The sequence below is a fragment of the Zosterops lateralis genome (assembly GCF_965231275.1).
Source record: "Zosterops lateralis genome assembly, chromosome: 1".
Classification (NCBI taxonomy): domain Eukaryota; kingdom Metazoa; phylum Chordata; class Aves; order Passeriformes; family Zosteropidae; genus Zosterops; species Zosterops lateralis.
This window is the reverse complement of record NC_139762.1, coordinates 119,147,257-119,167,150: the sequence shown is the minus strand read 5'-3', so window position 1 is coordinate 119,167,150 and position 19,894 is coordinate 119,147,257. Positions and strand designations below refer to the sequence as shown.

General features: G+C 39.2%; 1 protein-coding gene across 17 annotated transcripts in view; it reads right to left on the bottom strand.

Annotated features, from left to right (window-relative positions):
* SULF1 (sulfatase 1) overlaps window positions 1–19,894 on the bottom strand; it is a 237,738-nt gene that overhangs the window by 27,238 nt on the left and 190,606 nt on the right. For 15 of the 17 annotated variants that reach the window (XM_083885292.1, XM_083885282.1, XM_083885293.1 and 12 more), the window contains 7 exons: window positions 18,449–18,600; window positions 16,237–16,406; window positions 6,044–6,194; window positions 4,860–5,035; window positions 4,180–4,308; window positions 3,865–3,921; window positions 2,751–2,880 (listed from right to left, as the gene is read on the bottom strand). In XM_083885292.1, coding sequence (XP_083741418.1) covers window positions 2,751–2,880; window positions 3,865–3,921; window positions 4,180–4,308; window positions 4,860–5,035; window positions 6,044–6,194; window positions 16,237–16,406; window positions 18,449–18,600 — 965 coding nt within the window. Of the gene's footprint in view, window positions 1–2,750; window positions 2,881–3,864; window positions 3,922–4,179; window positions 4,309–4,859; window positions 5,036–6,043; window positions 6,195–16,236; window positions 16,407–18,448; window positions 18,601–19,894 lie in introns of those variants that run through there. The other 2 variants (XM_083885288.1, XM_083885290.1) reach the window with 1 other exon arrangement.

Genomic DNA, 19,894 nt, shown 5'->3' with positions numbered 1-19,894 from the left:
TTTCAAATAAACTACATATTGACCAGAGCAAATTTAAATTAAGAGCAAGCTTTTAATGGTGTATTAATTCCCCAAATGCTTATTCTTAGTCTCAGACATTTAGCAGCAGCTTCCCACAGACCAGCAATTTCACTATTTTAGAATCAGTCAGCAATTACTCATTCTGTGAAATTAATTGTAATTTAACTGATGTTAACTGTAACTGATTAGAGTAAACACAGGAAGTATTATAAGCCACCATAATTTAAATGAATATTTTATTTCTATATATGCACTTATGTAATTGAAATAAAATATACAAATTTCAAAAGCTAAAACAAAGATAATTCATGCACAGAAATATTTTCTGTTTTCTAAGAGGTGCAAAATGACTAGAGCAAATCTGCTGCAGGAACCTCATATTAAACTATGATGGCTCAGAAGTGCACATTGGAACACATTTGGACCACAGAACATTTATTTGACCTACTAATTTTTTTTTTTTTTTTTTCATTTAAGAACTTTTCTACATGGAAGAAATCCTGCAGATGCTTATTTCACATTGCAATGCCTCACTGAAGTTCATATTAGTCCAGTGTCAGTCTTTAAGTCCACACCTTACCTATTCTATGCTGGTTTTCCTGTGAGCACCACAGGAAGTCTGTTCCTGAGAGAGAAATTGGCCTTGCTCCCCAGGACTGGCACAAGCAGAGTGGGAGGAATGAGTCTGTGCCCCATGGGCTGAATGAGGATGCTCCACTCCTCATGATGCTCTGCCTAACAAAAGTTTTCTGTAGGCACATTTAATTTTAGCATCCTTGCAGGAAGCTTTCAGGATGTTGGAATTGTCAGGGACAGACTTGATCTATATTTTTAAAGAAAATAATGTGTATGCACCAATGGCTGTGTCTGAAGAGGTCACTTCAGTCTGTCCTTCATCCAGCTATGAGGGGTGGCTGCTGGGCTCTGTGCAGCCAGCATATCTTCAGCATTGAAAAGACCTCAATGGGAATTTGTAGATAGGAGACCGACTATCAAACACTGTTGCTCTTGTAGCCTCCTTTCTGACTGAAGCCCTTTTTCCTTCACCCTTTGATCAAACTGGATTCACCAATACGGGATGGTCTCCTGCTCTGGGCTGAGAACAGGGTTGTGAGCAGGGTTTCCTATTGCCTCAGGTGTGGTATCTAGTCAGGACACTTAACCTTTTCTATTACTATGTGGAAAAGTAGTTATTCCAAACCTGGATTTTGGTATAAGAGGTAATAAATATCAGGAATAATTGCAAAGAAAATATTTTGTTACTTTAAAATGAAACATCTTAGTGTCTAACAGTCTAAATTAGTTAATCGATCTCCTTTAGTTTTTATAAAGCATTCAGATTTTCAAATTTAATCTCTGTTTACAGTGGCAGTGCTTGAACTCCTGAAAACTTTGCCCTTGGGTGAGACTGCGATATTGCGTACATCCCTTCAAAAGCGGCCGCATTTAAGGAGCATGTGTGAGGTGAGAGCCGTGACAGAGGACCCGACCAAGGACGTGACAGCCAAAACATGAATCCAGTGTGATTAACCAAGAATTACTGTAACCCTGCTCTGCACAGGAGGTGGAGGGGAAGGCAGGACAGAGCATTTCTCCAGGCGGGCTCTGCGCACAGCGCCCGGCCCTGGGCGAGAGCGGCACAGAGGAGCCTTTGTGCCCCTGTCCCAAACAGCCCACCGAGACCTCAGCCCCACGGCTGCCGCCAGGGCTCTCAGCAAACATCTGAGGGGAAAGCACAAGCGCCTGCCTGGGAGAAATCACCTCACACTTGTGCAGGGAGGTGTGTGGGGATGGGGACGGACTCCAAGGAGAGCGAGGCAGGCACAGGCCACTGCCTGGCCCCCGGCGTGTGCCCCAGCCTGGCTGGAGGTGGGTGTCCATGAGAAGGCACACAGCTCGCTTACACATCTCCCCAGAAAATCCATCTTCACAGGTTACCATAGGTAGAGCATTAATTCAGGATGGAGTGAAGAGAATTTGGAGTCAGAATCACTTATCCTAATTTAGCTCTCTTCCTGTGCGTGCGCTGCAGAGATGCAGGTGTAAGCATAGTAGTCAGGGGTGCAGTAATTTCTGGTTTTATGAGCAGGCAATTAGATTTTTGTACCAGAGTCAGGCATTATACTGAAATCATTAAGAATGCAAGAAAGAAAAGTAATGCTTAGGTATGGGAATCACTTCCTGAATCCTTACAGTGACCAGAAATAGGGACTGTTTCTGGGCAAGGGGACCCTTCTATTTAAAGTGTTTCAATAGATAATAAAGGATGATGATTACTAAGTGTGCTGTCCAGTTGTTCATCCCAGCAAATGAAATTACGTGTAGCCTTAGGACTAGCCAGCTTGCTTTGGTAATTGTGAACTAACCCAGTGAGTACAAGCTTTCACGGCTCAAAGATTTTCTCCCTTATTAACAATTATCACTGAATTATCTTACATATTTATCAATACACATGATCAAAGAAAAACTAATAATTTCATTTTATGTTTGAGCATGGGGGTTTTACAATAAGCTCTGTACTTAAGCAGATGAAGGACCAGGTCTCCAACACTTGAAATTGGATCAATGCTTAGAGAAATTTGTCTGCTTTTCTTTTGCTCTGAAGATAGTAAAAACAGTGGCCTTTTATTTACCTTCCAAAAGCCATATTCTTCAAATTCTTTTGACTCATAGTGTAAAATGCATATTTCCCTGTGACACCCAGAAAACTGCAGTTACTTGTGTCTTACCTGTCCTGGTTGTTCACAGGCTGTCTGGTATCTTGCTTGTTGGCATAATTCTTTTACTCTCTCGTACTTTGGTAGTTGATTAGACTGCTGAGTGTTTTTGTTGGTTTCCTCCTTCTTGCGTAGAAATTTGCTTATTAAAAAAATAAAATGGAATGTTTTAGACACATTGTTCTAAGCCCTAAGGATGAATGTAACTTAAACAAGGAAGCAACTTGAAGGTTTAATGTCTTCTCAGGGAAAAAAATCCCCACATTACTGTTACCTTCTTTCGATGTAGGTCACATACTGAAAAAAAGGCTCAGATAGCTGGCTGAAAATTGCCAGAAGATAAATAAGTGCTGCTAAAATATGTCTAACTGGTACAGTTCAGCACCATTCATACATAAATGGAGGTTCTTTCACAAAGCAAAACTCTTTGAAGCAGTACTTTCTTGGCTGGGAAACACAGCTGAAGACACAACGGGACTTTCATACACAGCACAAGCTTGGCTGTATCTTACATGTTACGATGTGTCTTTTATGCACTGCTTTGCAATATGTCAGACAAGGTTTTCACAATCTGTAAAGTCATAAAGTGCCAAAAGGAAATTGCTGTAAAATTTTTACCCAGAGAAAATTTTCACAGCAACAACTGGCAAGGTAAGGGGGTATAAGGAGTTATCAGCAAAGAGAGGAGCAGTTACAGTCGTGAATCTCAATTACACATAAGTCTTAGCTGGAACAAAAATTAAGAATGCTTCTAATATGCAATGGAAAATACAAAATCAGATGGTAGAGGATTCTACACAGCTGGATTTGAAACAGAGATTTAGGAAGAAAATGGTTCAGATAATGACAAAACAGGGCACAAGCACAATGGTAGGGAAAGAGGCTAGGAGAATCACCAGAAAAGCATGCCTTCAAATTTCTTCAGAGAAAGAGACATGGGAACACATTAGATTGCAAAGGCAATGGTGGGAAACCAGGAAAAAAGTCATGCCTGTCAGTTTGCTTGCAAAATTTACTGCTTCTCTGACCATAAAAAAGAAGAGGAGGAAGCAGGAAGAAAAGCATGTAGAAGGGAGTGTTCCCAGCAGGCAAGCTCTCCCAAAACTCTCTCACCCCTAATAATTACCCTCTTTCCACTAGAAAAGTGTCACGCCAAATTTTGGTCTTCTTGTTTGTTCGAAACCTGAAAGTAAAAGAATAAATTTACTGCTGGCACAGAAGTATACCACTGTAAGTGTTAACAAATTATTTTTGCAAAAAACAACTCTCCACTTATATATATGTGCAATTTTATAGATCTACTAAAGAGACTCTTGAAATGGGAAAGCTGTGGTCGTTGCTATGACACAGCTCATTTTCACAGAATCTGTTTTTCCACTCAGTTGTTGATTTACTAAGGTGTTTGCCTCTGCACTGGCTAAAAAAGGACCTTGGGACCCACCTGTTTCCCGGTCTCTCCAAGTCCAGAAGCTTTAGGACAGATTTGCCATCCATATCTGGAGGTGTGTCAAGGCCTGCTATATCCAGAATTGTTGGAGCAAGATCAATATTCAGAACTATCTGAGGCACTCTGCAAATCAACAGGAAAGGTCATAGTTGCCATGTGTTCAATGCGTAAGTCTTCACATTCTCTTGGAAATAGAATGATAATTAATGCTTATCAGGACTTTGAAGATGTAAAGCTCTACAGAAGTGCTAAGTTTAGAAGACTCCCTTTGAAGTCTACAACTCAGAACGATAGGCCAGTACCGCAGACTGGCATCACAAAGGAAAAGTTAAGCACAATAAAACAAGGCGGTGCAGCAGCAACACTGCTCTTATCTCATTGCCAATGAGGGCATGATGCTAAATGACAGAGTGAGCAGTAAAGATAAGCACATCGTTTTTAAAAGCAAAACCCAACTCTAACCCTACAGGACTACACATTACACAGTTTTCTCATCTGCATTATAAGTTATTCATAATATGCAAAGTGAAAAAACTGCCTCTTTATGAGACTCATTGCTCTGCAATAATAGGGCATCCTTTATGAAATTAAACTAGACAGAGTGATAATTACATGCTCTCAGAATCATTTTACATTAGGCTCAACAGCTGTGCTAGAGACATAAGGGAACGTACACTGATCCCGGCTCCACACTTGGACCACGAATAAAGAAAGGAACTCGAATATCAAAGTCATATGGCATTGACTTCCCCTTGACCAGTCCAAACTGCCCAATGTGGTATCCATGGTCAGCAGTGTAAATAATGTAGGTATTCTCCAGTTCTCCCATCTCTGCAAGCATTTGGTGTAACTGCAACCCAGCACAGAAAGAACTCTGAGTTAAGTGTAGCAAAACAGGTTTTGTGCAGAATCATGTATAACCATCAATTATAACTCTTAAATATACAGGACCAAACATGGCATCAATGACATTGACACAGCTTCTGGGGACTGGCATTTGTACATCTTGCCTTTACCCTGCTGTGAAAAAATCAACATACCAGTTCGATTTTACACTTGACAGAGGGGACAATTGAACAGCTCCAGAAAATTAGTATAGAAAAAAAAAATAGTGGTAATGGGGTAGTTGCCTTAGTATGTCCAATATTCATTGTGTACTCAAACACAGCTTGTGAAAAGAAGTCTGCTACAGCTTTAGGGGAAAAGGTACTCAGATTTGATTTACTGTGCTAGTCTACAACTTTCTCATTCCTTACAGTTGTGGGCTTGGGAAAAAGCTGTAAATTTTTATTAAAGTTTAAAGAAATCTCTCTAGGGGAAGATCTTTGGTCATGGTGCTTGATTTTGGAACAAAAAGTCATACAAAGTATACCTAACAGTTCATGTATCATGTTACCTATAATTAGCAGTACACTGCATTGCCTAACTTCTGCAAACACTTGTAGACTGACACCTGAGTTGCTGTGATTTGCCAGTTCCCAGATTTCAACTGAAGGACAAACTGTGAAGGGAGTGTGTGAAATGAATAGAAGTTGTCATGTGTGCACCTGCGTCTATCCATGTGTACACACAGGTAATGCGTTTTCTGTTAATACCAGGCTTTAAACTAGGCCCAGTGACTTTTCCCTTTAAAAAAGCCCAGTATTTTTTTTACTCAGCAATTGAAAGAAGAAAGCCAGGAGCTTGGCTTCATGTTGCAGAGAACTAGAATTCAATTCCACTGGAAAAAAGTGGAGTAATTCGTCATAGTACAGTGGCTTTCCCCAGAATGTGGTCCATGAAGGTAAAGAAAGAATTAATTCATTTAATTTTGTTACTGACTAATAAGATTGTATTCACAGAAGTTTCTTGCACTCACTCTTTCCATAGAGTCGTCGACCGACATCAGGGTCTGAAGCCTTTTGCGCTGCAAGACATTGGTAAACTCCATGTGGATTGGCAGCATGGGCCCCGTGTACTGCATGATCCAGTGCTTATCCATGTTTGGTGCGTAGTTATAGCTGGGAGTGCTGGAGGAAAAGAACGGATCTGAAAAGTTGTGCAGTGTGACAGACATCAGAGGGAGGTGGGAACTCCTCCAACACAGAGATAGCCAACAAACAGTTAAATCACAAATTCCATGTGGTATCTGACAAATATCAGCAAGCATCACATCAGTGGCTTCCAAGATTCACTGGGTCATGTATCACCTCCTCAAAGTATTTTAACCACTTGTTTTCCAAGCTTTCTTTCAGACTCAAAGACCACTACAAGTTCCCTGTTAATATTTGGGATTTGCCAAAAATCAATTTCTCAAACAAACCTGTAATCTTTAAAATGGCCTGTCTGAATGATGTATCCCATATAGATAAGAAAAATTAAGGAAGTCAGAGATCAAAAATGACTGCTTACTCAATATTAAGGTATTTCCTTAATATTCTCTGATATTTTCAGTAGAGAAATAAAAGTCAAAGACAGGTATTTTCCAGTGGGATAAAGAAATTTAGTAGTCAGTATACAGAACACCACCAGTGTTACAGCTAGTTCTACACTAAATGCTGTTGAGATGTTATTTTCAGTGTGAATGAAAAGCACAGTGCATTACAAGCATAAAATACATCATGACAACAAAATTGAGCTAACACCACTATTGACAATAGTACTAGGAAGAAGTATGGCACAGAGCCCTACCTAAAGGAAAGAATGATGCTTTAGGATTTTGCACAAATATCAAAAAAAGTATTTAAGAGCGGTGTTCTATCCACAGCCAGTGTATTTTTGAAAGATATCCTGTAAGAAACAAGAATATTTTCCCAGAGATATCATCTTGGAAGAAAATGTGTGACAAAAAATGTGTCAAGTAAATTTTCTCTACAGAGAAGCATGTTCTAAAAGCTCTCCATCAGTCTTGTTTTTATGCCTAGCATACATGACATCTACAAGGTGAAGAGAAACCAAGCAAAATCCATGTCCCATAATGGTTTCACCTACATATGAACAGTTTTCTTCTCTAGAAAGAAGGAATCTAGGCTTTGTCATTTTCATTAAGTTCTTTGGTTTATATTTTTCCCCCAGTTTCTAGTACACTGCCGCCCATGAGAGATGAATAGCAGCATTACATTTGAAAATGAGACATAAAGAGAAAGTGAAAAAACCCCCACTTGTTGGGTGATTAGATTAATTTGATTATTTTTATTCTCTTTTTGGTTTACAATAAAAATGCAATTCAATATTAATTTACTGTTTAGGTACTGAAAATTATAACATGTGTATTAACAAAAGGTACATTTTTCCTGCTGAAATATGTATGTGTAGTTGTCTTTTCTTAAAATGAACAATATCAAAATACTGTATAACTTAGGGTCATACCTTTGACCAGTCCTTCACTTAGGTTTCATTTTTCTTTGCATGGTTGTATGTGTTCCCAGAATGGTGGAAGCAGTAGATTTTTATATCAGATACCATATGTATAACCTTTAGCTACAAACTCTGAGGACAAAAATCAGCCAAAAGGATAACGCAGTAAACTGATAGTCAATTTTAATAAATTACTGGAGTCCATATTTTAACTGGAGAGCATTATTTGAGAAGTTAGGTAGAATTTGAGAAGTATGCCTCTAATTCACACAGCAAGTTTTGACTAACCTACTTAATCATTACTCTCAAGGGAAAAGAGAAGTGATGCAACAGTATCACAGGACTTTGATAGAGATTAAGAACTATGAAAAGGTTAGCTCCCTACTGAGCCAAGACAAACATAAACTAGAATTCCTTTTCTGTTGAAAAATCTTTCATTTCATGTTGAAAAGTCAAAGTTTCTGTAATTTCCCATGGTTGAAGTCTGATTTTTAAAATGAGTACTGTCATAATATTAATAAGATTTATCCCAGGAGCACAGCAGTCCTAGCAGAGGGAGACCCTTGAAGAAGCGAGTCTCAGGAATTTTGTCACCTACCACTTAGCAGTTATGAGACAGAAAAGAAGGATACTTTCAGTACAAATTTTTCTCTGTTTCCTTGGAAGTTTGTCAGACAAGATGCTTTCCCATGAAAGAGCTCATTTTTTGATTAATCAGCATTTCCTAGTAAAACCCTGGAGGTTTTTTTCAGTGTGGTGCTGAGTGCCCCAGGCACAGAGGGATGAGGTGGCTGTGACCTGCACTCAGCCAGCAGCGCGGTGACAGCCTGCTGCTGTGCCAGGAAGGAGAGCCAGCTGCTGAGGCAGGCTCAGGTCTAATGTTCCCAGGCTATTGTGAGCAGCCTCCTCCACATAATGGATAGTTTTTAAAAGCAGCACTCAAGGGTTTAGCAGGGCAGTTCAGACCTTTCACAGACACTTTCCAAATGCATTTTGAATTTTCTGGGTGAGAAATGCAGCAGGCTGAGAGGGAGTAGAATTTTCTTCCCAGATAATTCAAGAAACAGGAACCTCCTGTGAAATATCCTGTGTCATTGGCTGATGGATAAATGTGAAACAGGGGTCCATAATGTCAGAGAAAGAGTACTAAGGAAGAGACAGAAAGGCATTCCAAAACCCCACAGCTTGTACATGTTCCCTGTGTATCCCTGTTTGTTGGGCCTTTCAGAAATCCACCAGAATGGCACTGGTTGCCAGGCACAAGATCTGACACTGCCCTCAAATCTATCTACCTTGGTTTTTTTGGTACGAATGTAACCAATCAACCAACCGACCAACCAACCAACCACTGCAGATATAAATCTTAGTATTGTTGACTTCTGAAAACTTTTCCATGTAGACAGACCTCTTCCTCGTCAGTGATAATTTTTTATCACAACTTTTTTTTTTTTTTTAAGCAGCTGGAGATGTTCAGCTAAATTTCTATTCTTCCATTTTTGGGAACAATTTTGCTCTGTATTGACAAGTACTGCTGTAAAGTACCACTGACATGTACATTTCCTTGATTTTGCACTGGAAGTTTGAAGCTGAAGATGTATGCCATGTCTTCCATGGCCTCCTCTCAGTCATGGAGTCCATCTTGTGTTGAGTACATTAGTTGATTCATGGTCAGCAGGCAGTGCCAGGTAGAACATTATTTTCAGGTTGTCCATGGCCTCTAAGTCTGGTAAGTTGCTACTGTAATACTTATCATTCTTGTAGAATATACTAACTTTGGCAAATCCAGGTTGCTCTGTTGCAACACATACTGTGAAAAACTTAATACACAGAGACCACTTGGCACTCCCTAACAGATCTGCTCTGTCACTGGAAGACATTAGATTCATAACATTTTGAAATTTTAACCCTCAATTAAACTAGAAAAAAAAATCCAAATACTTAACAATAACAAATGCTGAGCATAGGCACTTTCCTATAAATGCATACTCAAAATGAGGACATTTCACTCTGATATTTTGTAATCAGTCACCTATGTGAATAACTTTACAGAGAAATTTACAGTGATAATCAAGTGATCTATAGTATATGGAAGGAATAAATATTTGTAAGCAGTAGTGCATTGTTAAAGAAAGATTCTCCACAAAATCTATGATTTATTTGTCTGTAAATGTCAGTTCAAGTACATACTTATGTTGAGAGAAAAGGAGTAGTACTGGCAGTCACTGCTGTAATCAAAAGGCCTCAGTAACTCTTTAAGACAACATATTTACTATATTCATATATTTAAATTTGAATTTCAAAATTAAGAATGCATCTTATTTGGCTTTTAAGGTACCACAATAACTTTAAGTCAGGCAAGAAACAATAAAAATACCAAACAACCCAAAAAATGGATGCTTGTACTTGGGGACCTATTAAAATGGGATCCTCAAACAAATAATTCAGAAACTAATTTCACTAGCTTCTACTAGTAACTGAACTGAATTGTCATATTCAAAGAAATAAATGGAATGTGGCCCTTTTGCAAGTCATTATTACAAAAAGATATTTTACATTAAGAAAGGATTGGGAGAGTACAGCATCTTTTAAGAGCTTCAAGAATTTAGTAGAATTTAAACATTTGCTCTCTAAAATTTAATCTAAATATATACATGTCTCTAACAGATGGGATAATGTGGAGAGAAACAAGTATGTTTCCAAACATTTGTTCAATTGCTCATAGTAAAAAAATCTCTGTTTGCCATTTACAACCTCCTAATTACCTCCTGTTCCTACTCAACAAAAGAAATTATGTTCACAAAAATACTGCCTAAAAATGTTGCCTAAAAATAATTCCATTAAGTTCTCAGGGATTCTTATCCCAAAAGTGTTTTACTAATCTTCTGTTTCGATTGGGAGTCCTCCAGTTAGTGAAAATAATACAGTACTTAGATGCCCCAAGAACATTTTCATTTCATAAAAATAAAAGTCAACAAAATTTTAAAATAATACCTCCGGTAAAACTGATTGAGAAAAATGAATAGTTTCTGTACAGAATTAGCACCTCTATTATTCTTTGAAATATGATTAGCAAACATGGCATAAGTGGTCATGTTTCTTCAAGAGAAAATAAACAAAGGAAGCAAATTCTTTGTTTCCAGGGAAAGTAGATTTCCAGGTTTAGACACTGTTCTTGGAAAGCAGGAAGCCTGGACAAAATTAAAAGTAAAAAAAACCAAAACCCCAACCGGTGGCCATGGTCAATACTAATGTGAAGTTGAATTTCACCACTCTGGGTCTGCTTTTGCTGCCTTTTGAAAGTGGACTTGTTTAAACCCAGTGATATTTATAGGTCTAGATATGTGGGGTATGAAAGTTTCATTCCTGAACTGTAACACAACTACTATATTTTAGAATAAAAAGTGAAACAGTTGCTACCTGTTAAATGCATCATCCCTTTAATTTAGGAAACATTATTTGGTGCTCCTGCAGAAGTTAATTGTGCAACTAGACTATTACTTTTGTTTCTATTTCACACCATTTCTTCTTGTCTTGTTTAAAATCACACAGTGACATGTGTGATGATTTCGATCATTTATCTCTAAGTCAGGAGTCCAAGAAGGCCTCGGGCCAGTAGTGACACTACACACTGACATGTCAAAATTTATAATTGATGCAAATGAATGATCCCATTCTAATGGCTCCGTGTCCACATTACAAGAAGTACCATTGTTACTGACAGATGTTTGAGACTCGGCCTCAGTGATTCCAGATGCAGCCACCTCACACCCCAAACTCACCCTGACGACTGCTCTGAGGATCCAGAGCTACAACATTTCTTTTGATGCCTCACTACTGCAGACTCTCTGCTACCTACACAGCTGGTATATCAGCACCTTTCATACCATCTTTAAATGGAATTATAAACTTCTGACTTTCGTATCACCTGCCTTTTCTCAGCTTGTGAAGGCTTCTGATCTATTCCAAGACAGATCAGATTCCATTTCTATCTGCTCTTCCTAATGGTTCTAGCTTGGCAATAGGATTGCTTCCAGGTAATCAAAATCTGGCTGTGAGTCCTGCTGCCAGCCCAAGTATTTTAACTCAGCACAGCCAGCAGTGTTTCAGATTTCCATTTTTTACATTCTTCAGTAAACCTGCCTCCTGCAGATTCTTGCTTCTAATGTTTGTTTACCTCACAGCTTATAAACAGCTTAGGTCTGACTCACAGTTCCCCTAAGACTGGTTCACACTGGAAGGTAAAGGGAAGCTAAAGTGCCAGAGGCCCTGAGCATAACAGATAATTCAGGCTTTCATCAGAGTATCCTTTGAGTCAGAGCTTTCCTGGTCAGCTGTCTGATGAAACAAGATTGTCCTGTAACATAACTTCATGTTTAACAACGTTTCCAAAGGTCTAACAACGCTGCTCCCTAACAGATGATGTTCATTACCACAGCAAAAACCTATGTATTGTTTTCATCTAGTATATCTTCTCTAGTCCCATTTTCATTCACAGAAATAATATCTGGGGATAGTTAGAGTACATGCATTAGTATGATTTATTTTCAGAAAATATATCACTCATTATGATGATAGCAGCCAGGATAAACCTTCAGAAATATTTTTAGATTCTAGAAATAGGATATACTTTATGGAGAGAAGTGGGAAAGTGAGAGGGAAGAATGGATGTTTAAAAACAATAAAGAATCTGTTTAAAAACAATAAAGAATCTGCTGCTCCCAGTATGATGTAGTTTGTGTTTCATTTTAAACTGGAGTTAATAAGAATTAACAGGAATCACTTAATAAGTAAACAGTGTACACGTCATTGCCATTCTTGTCCTTGTAAGACTTTCCTTGCCACTTGAGAGCCTGTTTGTGCTGAGGAGAGCAGGGCTGTAACATAATGATGACATGTAATTCTTCAGTTTCTGATTGTCTTTGATCTATTTTTCATAAATCTTAAGGACTTTGCTGCTGCATTCATTTGATTTTATTCTTGCCATTTTGATAAGTGAGGAAATGAGACCAATAGACGCCCACACTTGAGGGCAGAGCTCTCCCTGAACTGGAGTATTTCCTGCCATAGCCACTCCCTTCTTTATATGTGCCAGTGGAAAACTTCTTCTAAATAAACTTTCAAGTTGTTTTTTTGATGTTGAGTTTGTTTTGTTTTAATTTATAAAGGCAGCATTTCAATCTTTAGGAGGCACTTTACCAACAAAGAGACATCATCTAATTTAAGGGTCCGCTTCAGCTACTGTTCTTTTAAGCAAAACTTCTCACATGTGGTTGACAGGCTATCTTAATCCTTGGTTTGTAGGTATAACCTTCCATCTCAGTTTGTTAAGCCAGCAAGCAGCTTTTGACCTGGTTTCCCTTCTTTGTTGGAGGTAGGCGTTACAGTAATATGATACAGCAACTACATTTTTAAAAACAAAATCCAAGGTCAGATGGCTGTCACCCAAGGTCAGAACGAAAGAGATTCAAATGGTGCTTGACCACCAAGGAAGAAAACCTAAGGGTTAAATGTTCAAATTACACAAACCTTGGCAGGAGGGATTTTATTGTTCTTGTTCTGTTTTCTTTGGGAACACTGAATATTTCTGTGAGAACTGAACTTCTCATATCTTTTAGAGCACATTGCTTTATACTTTTGATAGAGAAAGCAGTTGGAATCTTCAGCCACCCAAACCCAAATTATCAGTTTATCTTCAATTTGTCTCATTTCTCAGTCTGCAGGCTGAACTTTAACACATGCAGTCAGTCAGTGCAATAAGAAACACAAAACAAGCCAGCAAGGATCTCTTGAGGTCATTGGAGAAAAAACTCTTTGCAAGAAGCATGCCAAGAAACAACACCAGAAGAAAAGAAGCAGCACAGCTGAGTGCTCTCACAAGTAGCCTAGCAGAGCAAGGTATTTAGACCCCAGGAGTCCACACAAATAAAAATTAATTTTAGCTAGGATTTTGCCCAATCTTTGCTGGTAACATATAACCTGTATATAAGGTGGAGAGGCAGTTAAAAATTTGGAAACTAACTAAAACCTTTTGTTCTACCAGCACAAGCTAGGAAACAAGCAGGATGAAAACATCAAGCAGTAGAAAGTGTCAAGAGCATGATACACCAAAGCAAGTTCCTACAAGCACTTGTCAGAAGACAGGGAGCAAGGAGCCTAAAATGAGTTGCTTTGGCCTGGGGAGAGGTAGGGTGAGATACAATGATTCAGAGCCTTTTTTTCCAGACACCATCTCCACAGCTAAGGGAAAGCAGTTTGGATCCTGCCCTCCTGTATGATGGATAGTCCCCCAGCAGGCAGGATGGCTTGCCTGAGGCCAGGCAGTCTGTGCCACTAAATGGGAGGCAATCTGTTGAATGGGGTGAGAACAAATAGAGATAACTCTCTTGCAATGAAAAGCGGCAATTGAAAGGAGACATGGGAGAAATCCATTCAATTTGATATAGTGACTATTCATTATTCTTCACAGAATGGGAAGTAGGGGACACACACACGTGGCATAACCAAGCTCCAGGTTTAGAAGGAAAGAAAAAGTAGCCCTTTGTCCCCAGTGCAGGGAATGACATCGTAGAACTCGTTGCTACAGGATGGTGGGGCTGTGCCACAGCTCAAAAGAGATCAAACCAATGCAAAGAGAATGTGGCACACTGACCTGGATGCTTCACCTAAAGTGGTGATTTTCAGGAGCTAGAAAAATAGGGGAAAAAAATTGGTGGTTTTACATTCCCCCTCGCTCCACCATTGCTCCCTGCTACTTTCTGCTGGAGTACATAATTCATAATTAGTTATTAGATATTTATCTATTGATAGATGTTTATTATTGTTAGTTGTTTACCATTGTTAGATACTTATCTGTTATTGAATGCCTATTATTAGTGGATATTTAGGATAGAGACTCGACAAGGAAAAGGCCTGGTCAAGCCTCTAAAGGGGGGAAATTATGACTTAAGTTTTAGCTATCATGTTTTTCAGATTCTATGCTGCCTAGGGATGTAGTTCTGAGCCTCATATTAAGTGTTAGTCAGCTCTCTTCACAGGGTAGGTAGACAAAACAAATCCTTTTCCTGCTAGAGACCTAAGACAACTGTTACAAGTTTTAGTCCCAAAAGCATAAACAACATTGGAGTGAAGAGAGAAGACAAGAAGGATGGGACTTCATAACCTGAAGCTGTAATTGGACAATTAAACTTCAATATGCAAACAGACCAAAACTTATAAAAATGTAAGACCTTTTGTGACCATTTTAAGTCCATCTTGAGTGTAGCTCTGGCCAGGCTCTTATACAGCCCAAGGTGTACCCTTAAAGGGCTTTCAATAAATATCTACTTTATTCTCTAGCTCTGTCCAGTCTGTTCCCAGCCAGCCTCCCCAAGGCATCATGAGAACATTCTTTCATACAACCCAATATAACAGGTTTCATGTATCCCTGTCTACTTTATTTACCAACTAAAATCTCAACTTCATTAGTTCCCTGTTTGGGTAGAAAATATTGCAAATATCTAAATAACTACAAAACGTTGCTGACTGGTTTGCATTACTTGCAAAGTCTGGTCTCAGGAATGTGGGATCATGGAGAATACAAGATTATAAGGTCAGGGAAAATGGCATATCTAGAAAGTAGCAGCCAGTGAGAGGATAAAAAGATGCAAAACAACAAAAAATCAACAATGTACTATGAACAGCAAATCTCTTTTTGACCCTAACTAGTGATCAGTTTATGCATGCAGTTTATGCAGTACCTACTACTCCTAGAAATTTTAAAGTATTTAATGTAAATCAAAAAACCATCCTGGTATGTGAACTACTGCAGAGTGTCCAAAATACAATTTTTAGACCAAGGAGCTTTCCTATTGTCTAATGAAATTGATTTGTCCTCATTTTAAGAGGACAAATAAATGTACAATCTAGCTGAAGTATTTTATTAAGATTTTTTTTGTGATTTTTCTGTTGTTGCTATTGTTCTGTTGTTTTTTAAAGATGTGTAAAGACATTTTTTCAGAATGAATTGTAAGACTGGTCTACAAACCATGGGAGTCACAAGTGCAATGGAAATCTTCCATAGCCTCTCACTATAATGAAAAGGACACAGAATATTCAAGGTAGGAAGCAAGATAAGGAATCCACAGATGTGGAATATCCACAGATTTTTACCTGAAGTTGCTTTTTCTTCTAGAAACAAAATGAAGAGTTGGGGGTTTTTGTTATAGTTTCATCACCAGAAAAGATAAAGCATGTTGTTTAAAGTGCAGTCTGATAGGCTGTTTTTGCAATCTGCCAGTATATCGCCTATAAACAAATCTGGTGTGCTCAAAAGCTTCAAAAGGGTGTTTTTACTCTCAATACATTCAGTTAGTTAGAGCCCAGGAAGCGCATATCTTAGCGGAAAACTAAGGAAGTAATATCTTTCCAACAGATCCTGACCTGTGTCTACATATTTTCAGGGTATTGTAAGGAGCTGCCCTTACAAAGCCAAATACTGACCTTTTAATCTCCCACGACTTCCCAGGAGGAAAAGAGCTTCTCTCTCCTTTAATAATGGTCAGAGCTGTCACTCTCCCCCGCAAAAGGAACAAGCACAGCAAAAGAAACAAGCAAACATTCTCTGCTTACATGAGCATCTGATATTTGAATTGCCTGTTCTTGCGATGTCTCCATAAACAAATCCCTCGCAGGAGCAGATACAAGGAGTGGGTCTGGCAGTGTGTGATTTTGACTTACATGTGCTGTGAAGCGTTGGGGTAGAGCTCTGAGAACTGTGGTGCAGAATCCTCGGGGCCATGGGGTGCAGCGTGGCTGATGACCATCATTATGGGCCTATGGGGATATATCCTCTTAGACATTCTGAAGTAATTAATGCTCTCATTAGTGATTAGGTCTGTGAAGTAGTCCTGGAACATACGATTAACACAAAGCAAAAGTTACAAAGTGCATGATTAATTAGATCACATACGATCATGTTATTATGTTATTTTTCAAGTCCTCATTAAAGCTCAGATCAGGAAGTAAAAACATACCATCAAAGAGATGTGTGATTCGAGGGAGCATAGGAGAGACTGAGCAGTGATTACTTTCTTAAGCAGGCAGTGCCACATAAAATGAGACAGTATTTTGCAAATCAGATACAACAGAAAATATTAAGTAAATTTGATTATCAGATCTGGTAATATAGTGCTAAGTAACATTTAAAATGACAGACTGTACGGCCAAAGATATGTTTCTTAAATTTCATTGATAAAACACTTCACAAGGTAATGGCTCCCAAATAACATTGAATCTTCATCTGATTTTATGTTTACATAAACCTTTGTTACACACTCTTTGTTTGGACTACACTTTTGCATATGTACAAAATGAAGACAGCTACAACAGGCAACAGATTGCAAAAAATTTTAATCAAAAAAATTGCAAATGAGAATGCAGGGAACAGTTGAATTCCTGCGGGCTCTCTTCATTTAATTGTGCAACTTTAAGCAGTGCAGCTGCTGAGATTAAGGTGGTGACTTGCTAATAAACTGGCTTAACCCACAGCTAAGGTGGCAAATGGAAGCCTACAAGGAAAAGGGAGGAAATGGAACTAAGAAAAAAAGATGAAAACTTAAATTAAACCACCTGCCACCTTGGAGTATTCACTGTTGGCCTGGAGGTCTAGCTGCAGCTTCATTGAGAAAGTGCTGAGACAATGTTTGTAATTTCAAGCACTTCAAGGCATGACTAATCTTATGTTGTGGATTCAAGGCCCTGAACAGCTGCAAAAGCAGAGCCTGAGGGACAAGGTCTGTGTCGCATGCCAGTGCTAGGACAAGCCAACCAGCTGTGACCTCCTTGCCCACCCGTCCCCCGTCCCCCTGCCCTTTCCCCTCTCCTGCAGCACACTTGGAACTCGCACAGTAGCCCTGGCTGCTACAAATCCTGCAAGCCTGTTGATGACACAGTGAGTGATCCTTTAGCTTACGAAATGGATAATGAGTGTGAGGCACCAGGGTTGTGATAATTTTTGGGTTTGTGGCCTGTTTGAGTGAAATGCCTGTATGACTGCTCTCCCAAAGTATCTACTCCTCTCCTGTTACCCTGTTTATTCTAGCTACATAGACGGGGTGTGTAAGAAATGTATAACTAACCAGTATTCTATATTTTCTTTTTTGTACTCTGTATAAATATATAATCAGTATAATGTAATTTCTATGGATAGGAAAATCAGAAACAGGCGTCACTAGCTTCCAATAAAAACTCATTACATGGGTCAGAAACCACAGTTGCAACATCTGTATCATCTTCCTTGAGCTACAATTTGAGGAAATTCCAGATTGCTTTCCGCAGGCTGGACTGTCTGAGATCTGCCCTCCTAAGCTGTTCCAAGAAACCTCATGGCAGTGGGCAGGTCACCTTGGCATACTTTCCACACTTTGTCCAGAGCACAAACAAGCTCTGAACTTTTCCAGTGGCCCTGTTCTTGCCCTTATCAACTCTCATACTCATATCCGGAGTGTGACACCACAGGCACACAGCCTTTCTTTGGTGTGCACTCTATAATGGAAAATAACATTAACCAAGCCTCTTCTGTGGGTAATAACTAACTGGCAACACTCAGTAAACTTAAGGGTTCAGTAGCACAAGGGGCACAATTCTTTTTGGGAAAGGTTTTTATTTACTGTTTGCTTCTGCCACCAAAATATCCCATTCTGTCAGGGAGATGGAGGGAGGGGAGGAGGAAGGGAGGAATCACCAGGCTCCATTGAAGAGCCTTGGGAATATTCTTCTGTTGAGTGATTAATATTCTTAGGTGGCAATTGATCTGCAATGCCCTGGAGAGAAAGTGACATCTCAATGTTGTGGTTTTAGTTGGTTAATTAATTAATTATCTGGTTAATTATTATCTGAAAGTTATTTTTATATGGATTAATCATGTGCCATTTATGTGTCTGGAAAATACCTTTGCATAATCAAATCCGTGCTTCTCTTTGTTACCATTGCGAGAAATGGTGTAATTATAGAAGCGAGAGTTCTTCACTAATCCAACCCACTCTCTCCACCCAGGAGGGATGTAGCTGCCATTGTATTCATTGAGGTATTTCCCAAAAAAAGCTGTGAAGTAAAAAAAAAAAAAAGAACACATGCACGAATGAGGCTTTACAATCCAAGTCTTTTAATCTGAGTCAAAAGAACATATGAATGAAGAGAAAATGTGTTAGAATGAGTCAGAGTTGCTTTACCAAAAATCTTCCTTTTATAACTTAGAGGTTTTTGAAATTAAAATAAGTTATTTCCAGAGCTTTATGAGAGTTGAAAGCTTGTGTGACTCTTTTTTATATTTTATTCTTAATCTTTTGGAATCCAGTATTCATGTGAAATATTTTCAGGGTTTTTTTTTTTTTTTAGAAAGAATATGTTCCTCTTGGTTTCCACTTGAATATGAAATAAAGACTCAGTGCCCAGAGGAAACATCTGAGAAACACCTTGTGGTTTTAAGCAAGTCCTGTGATGTTTTGGAGCTTGGCTTCTGACTTTTGAAAGTTCAGGCTTGTTATCCTGGCTGTATTTGCTGGTTTGATAAAAGGTCTGGGAAGTACAGATCTCCATCCCATTAAGACATGTTTGGGTAGAGCAAGAAGGAATCCCCACCCTGCTTTGCTGCCACATCATCTCTAAGGCAAAACTTGCAAAAAGGCAAAGGCTTGGAGGTCAAAATCCTCTACCTGGCCTGCCAAACTCCAAGTATATTTTTCCATTAGCTCAAGGTTGCAAGTCAGAACCCACTCAGACTGAAAATTTCAGCCTTTGCTGTAGGTTTATAGGTGCTCCTGCCAATTCCTCTGGAAGGAAGTGGGAAGAAAAGCAGTCTCACAATGCAGCAGGCTCCCAGCTATCTCGGAATTATGGATTGCCTATGGCAAAGATACACAGACTCCAAAAGCCAGCCAGCTGCCTTGAAAGGGAGCATTAATTCTGGCATGGGACCCTGGCAAATGCAGCCACGTTGCTTCTAGGGAGAGAGAGGTGTGAGACATCTCTAGCTCCTTGTGTATGGTCTGTGACCTGGATAGAATAGTCAGTTTGGACTGACTGCTTTTCCACTGCCTAGGAACTGCAGTGACAAAACACCTGATCAGGTCCACTATGTGGGTTTTTGGGGTTATTATCTCAGTTCAGTCCCAGGAAGCTACTGGGGTGTCTCAGTATCTTCACTTCAGCCTTTTAATTTTCTTGATGTTTACAAGCCCCTGGAGGGCCACCTGTGCCATTACTGCCTGTGTCCCCAGCAGTGTGCACACAGGTACTCCTGATGCTCACAAAATCAGACACCACTGAGGAGGAGGGAATGACAGAGACCTCACCCTTTCCAGGGACAGAGCTTTTCTGGGTGATAGCTGTTCCCTTA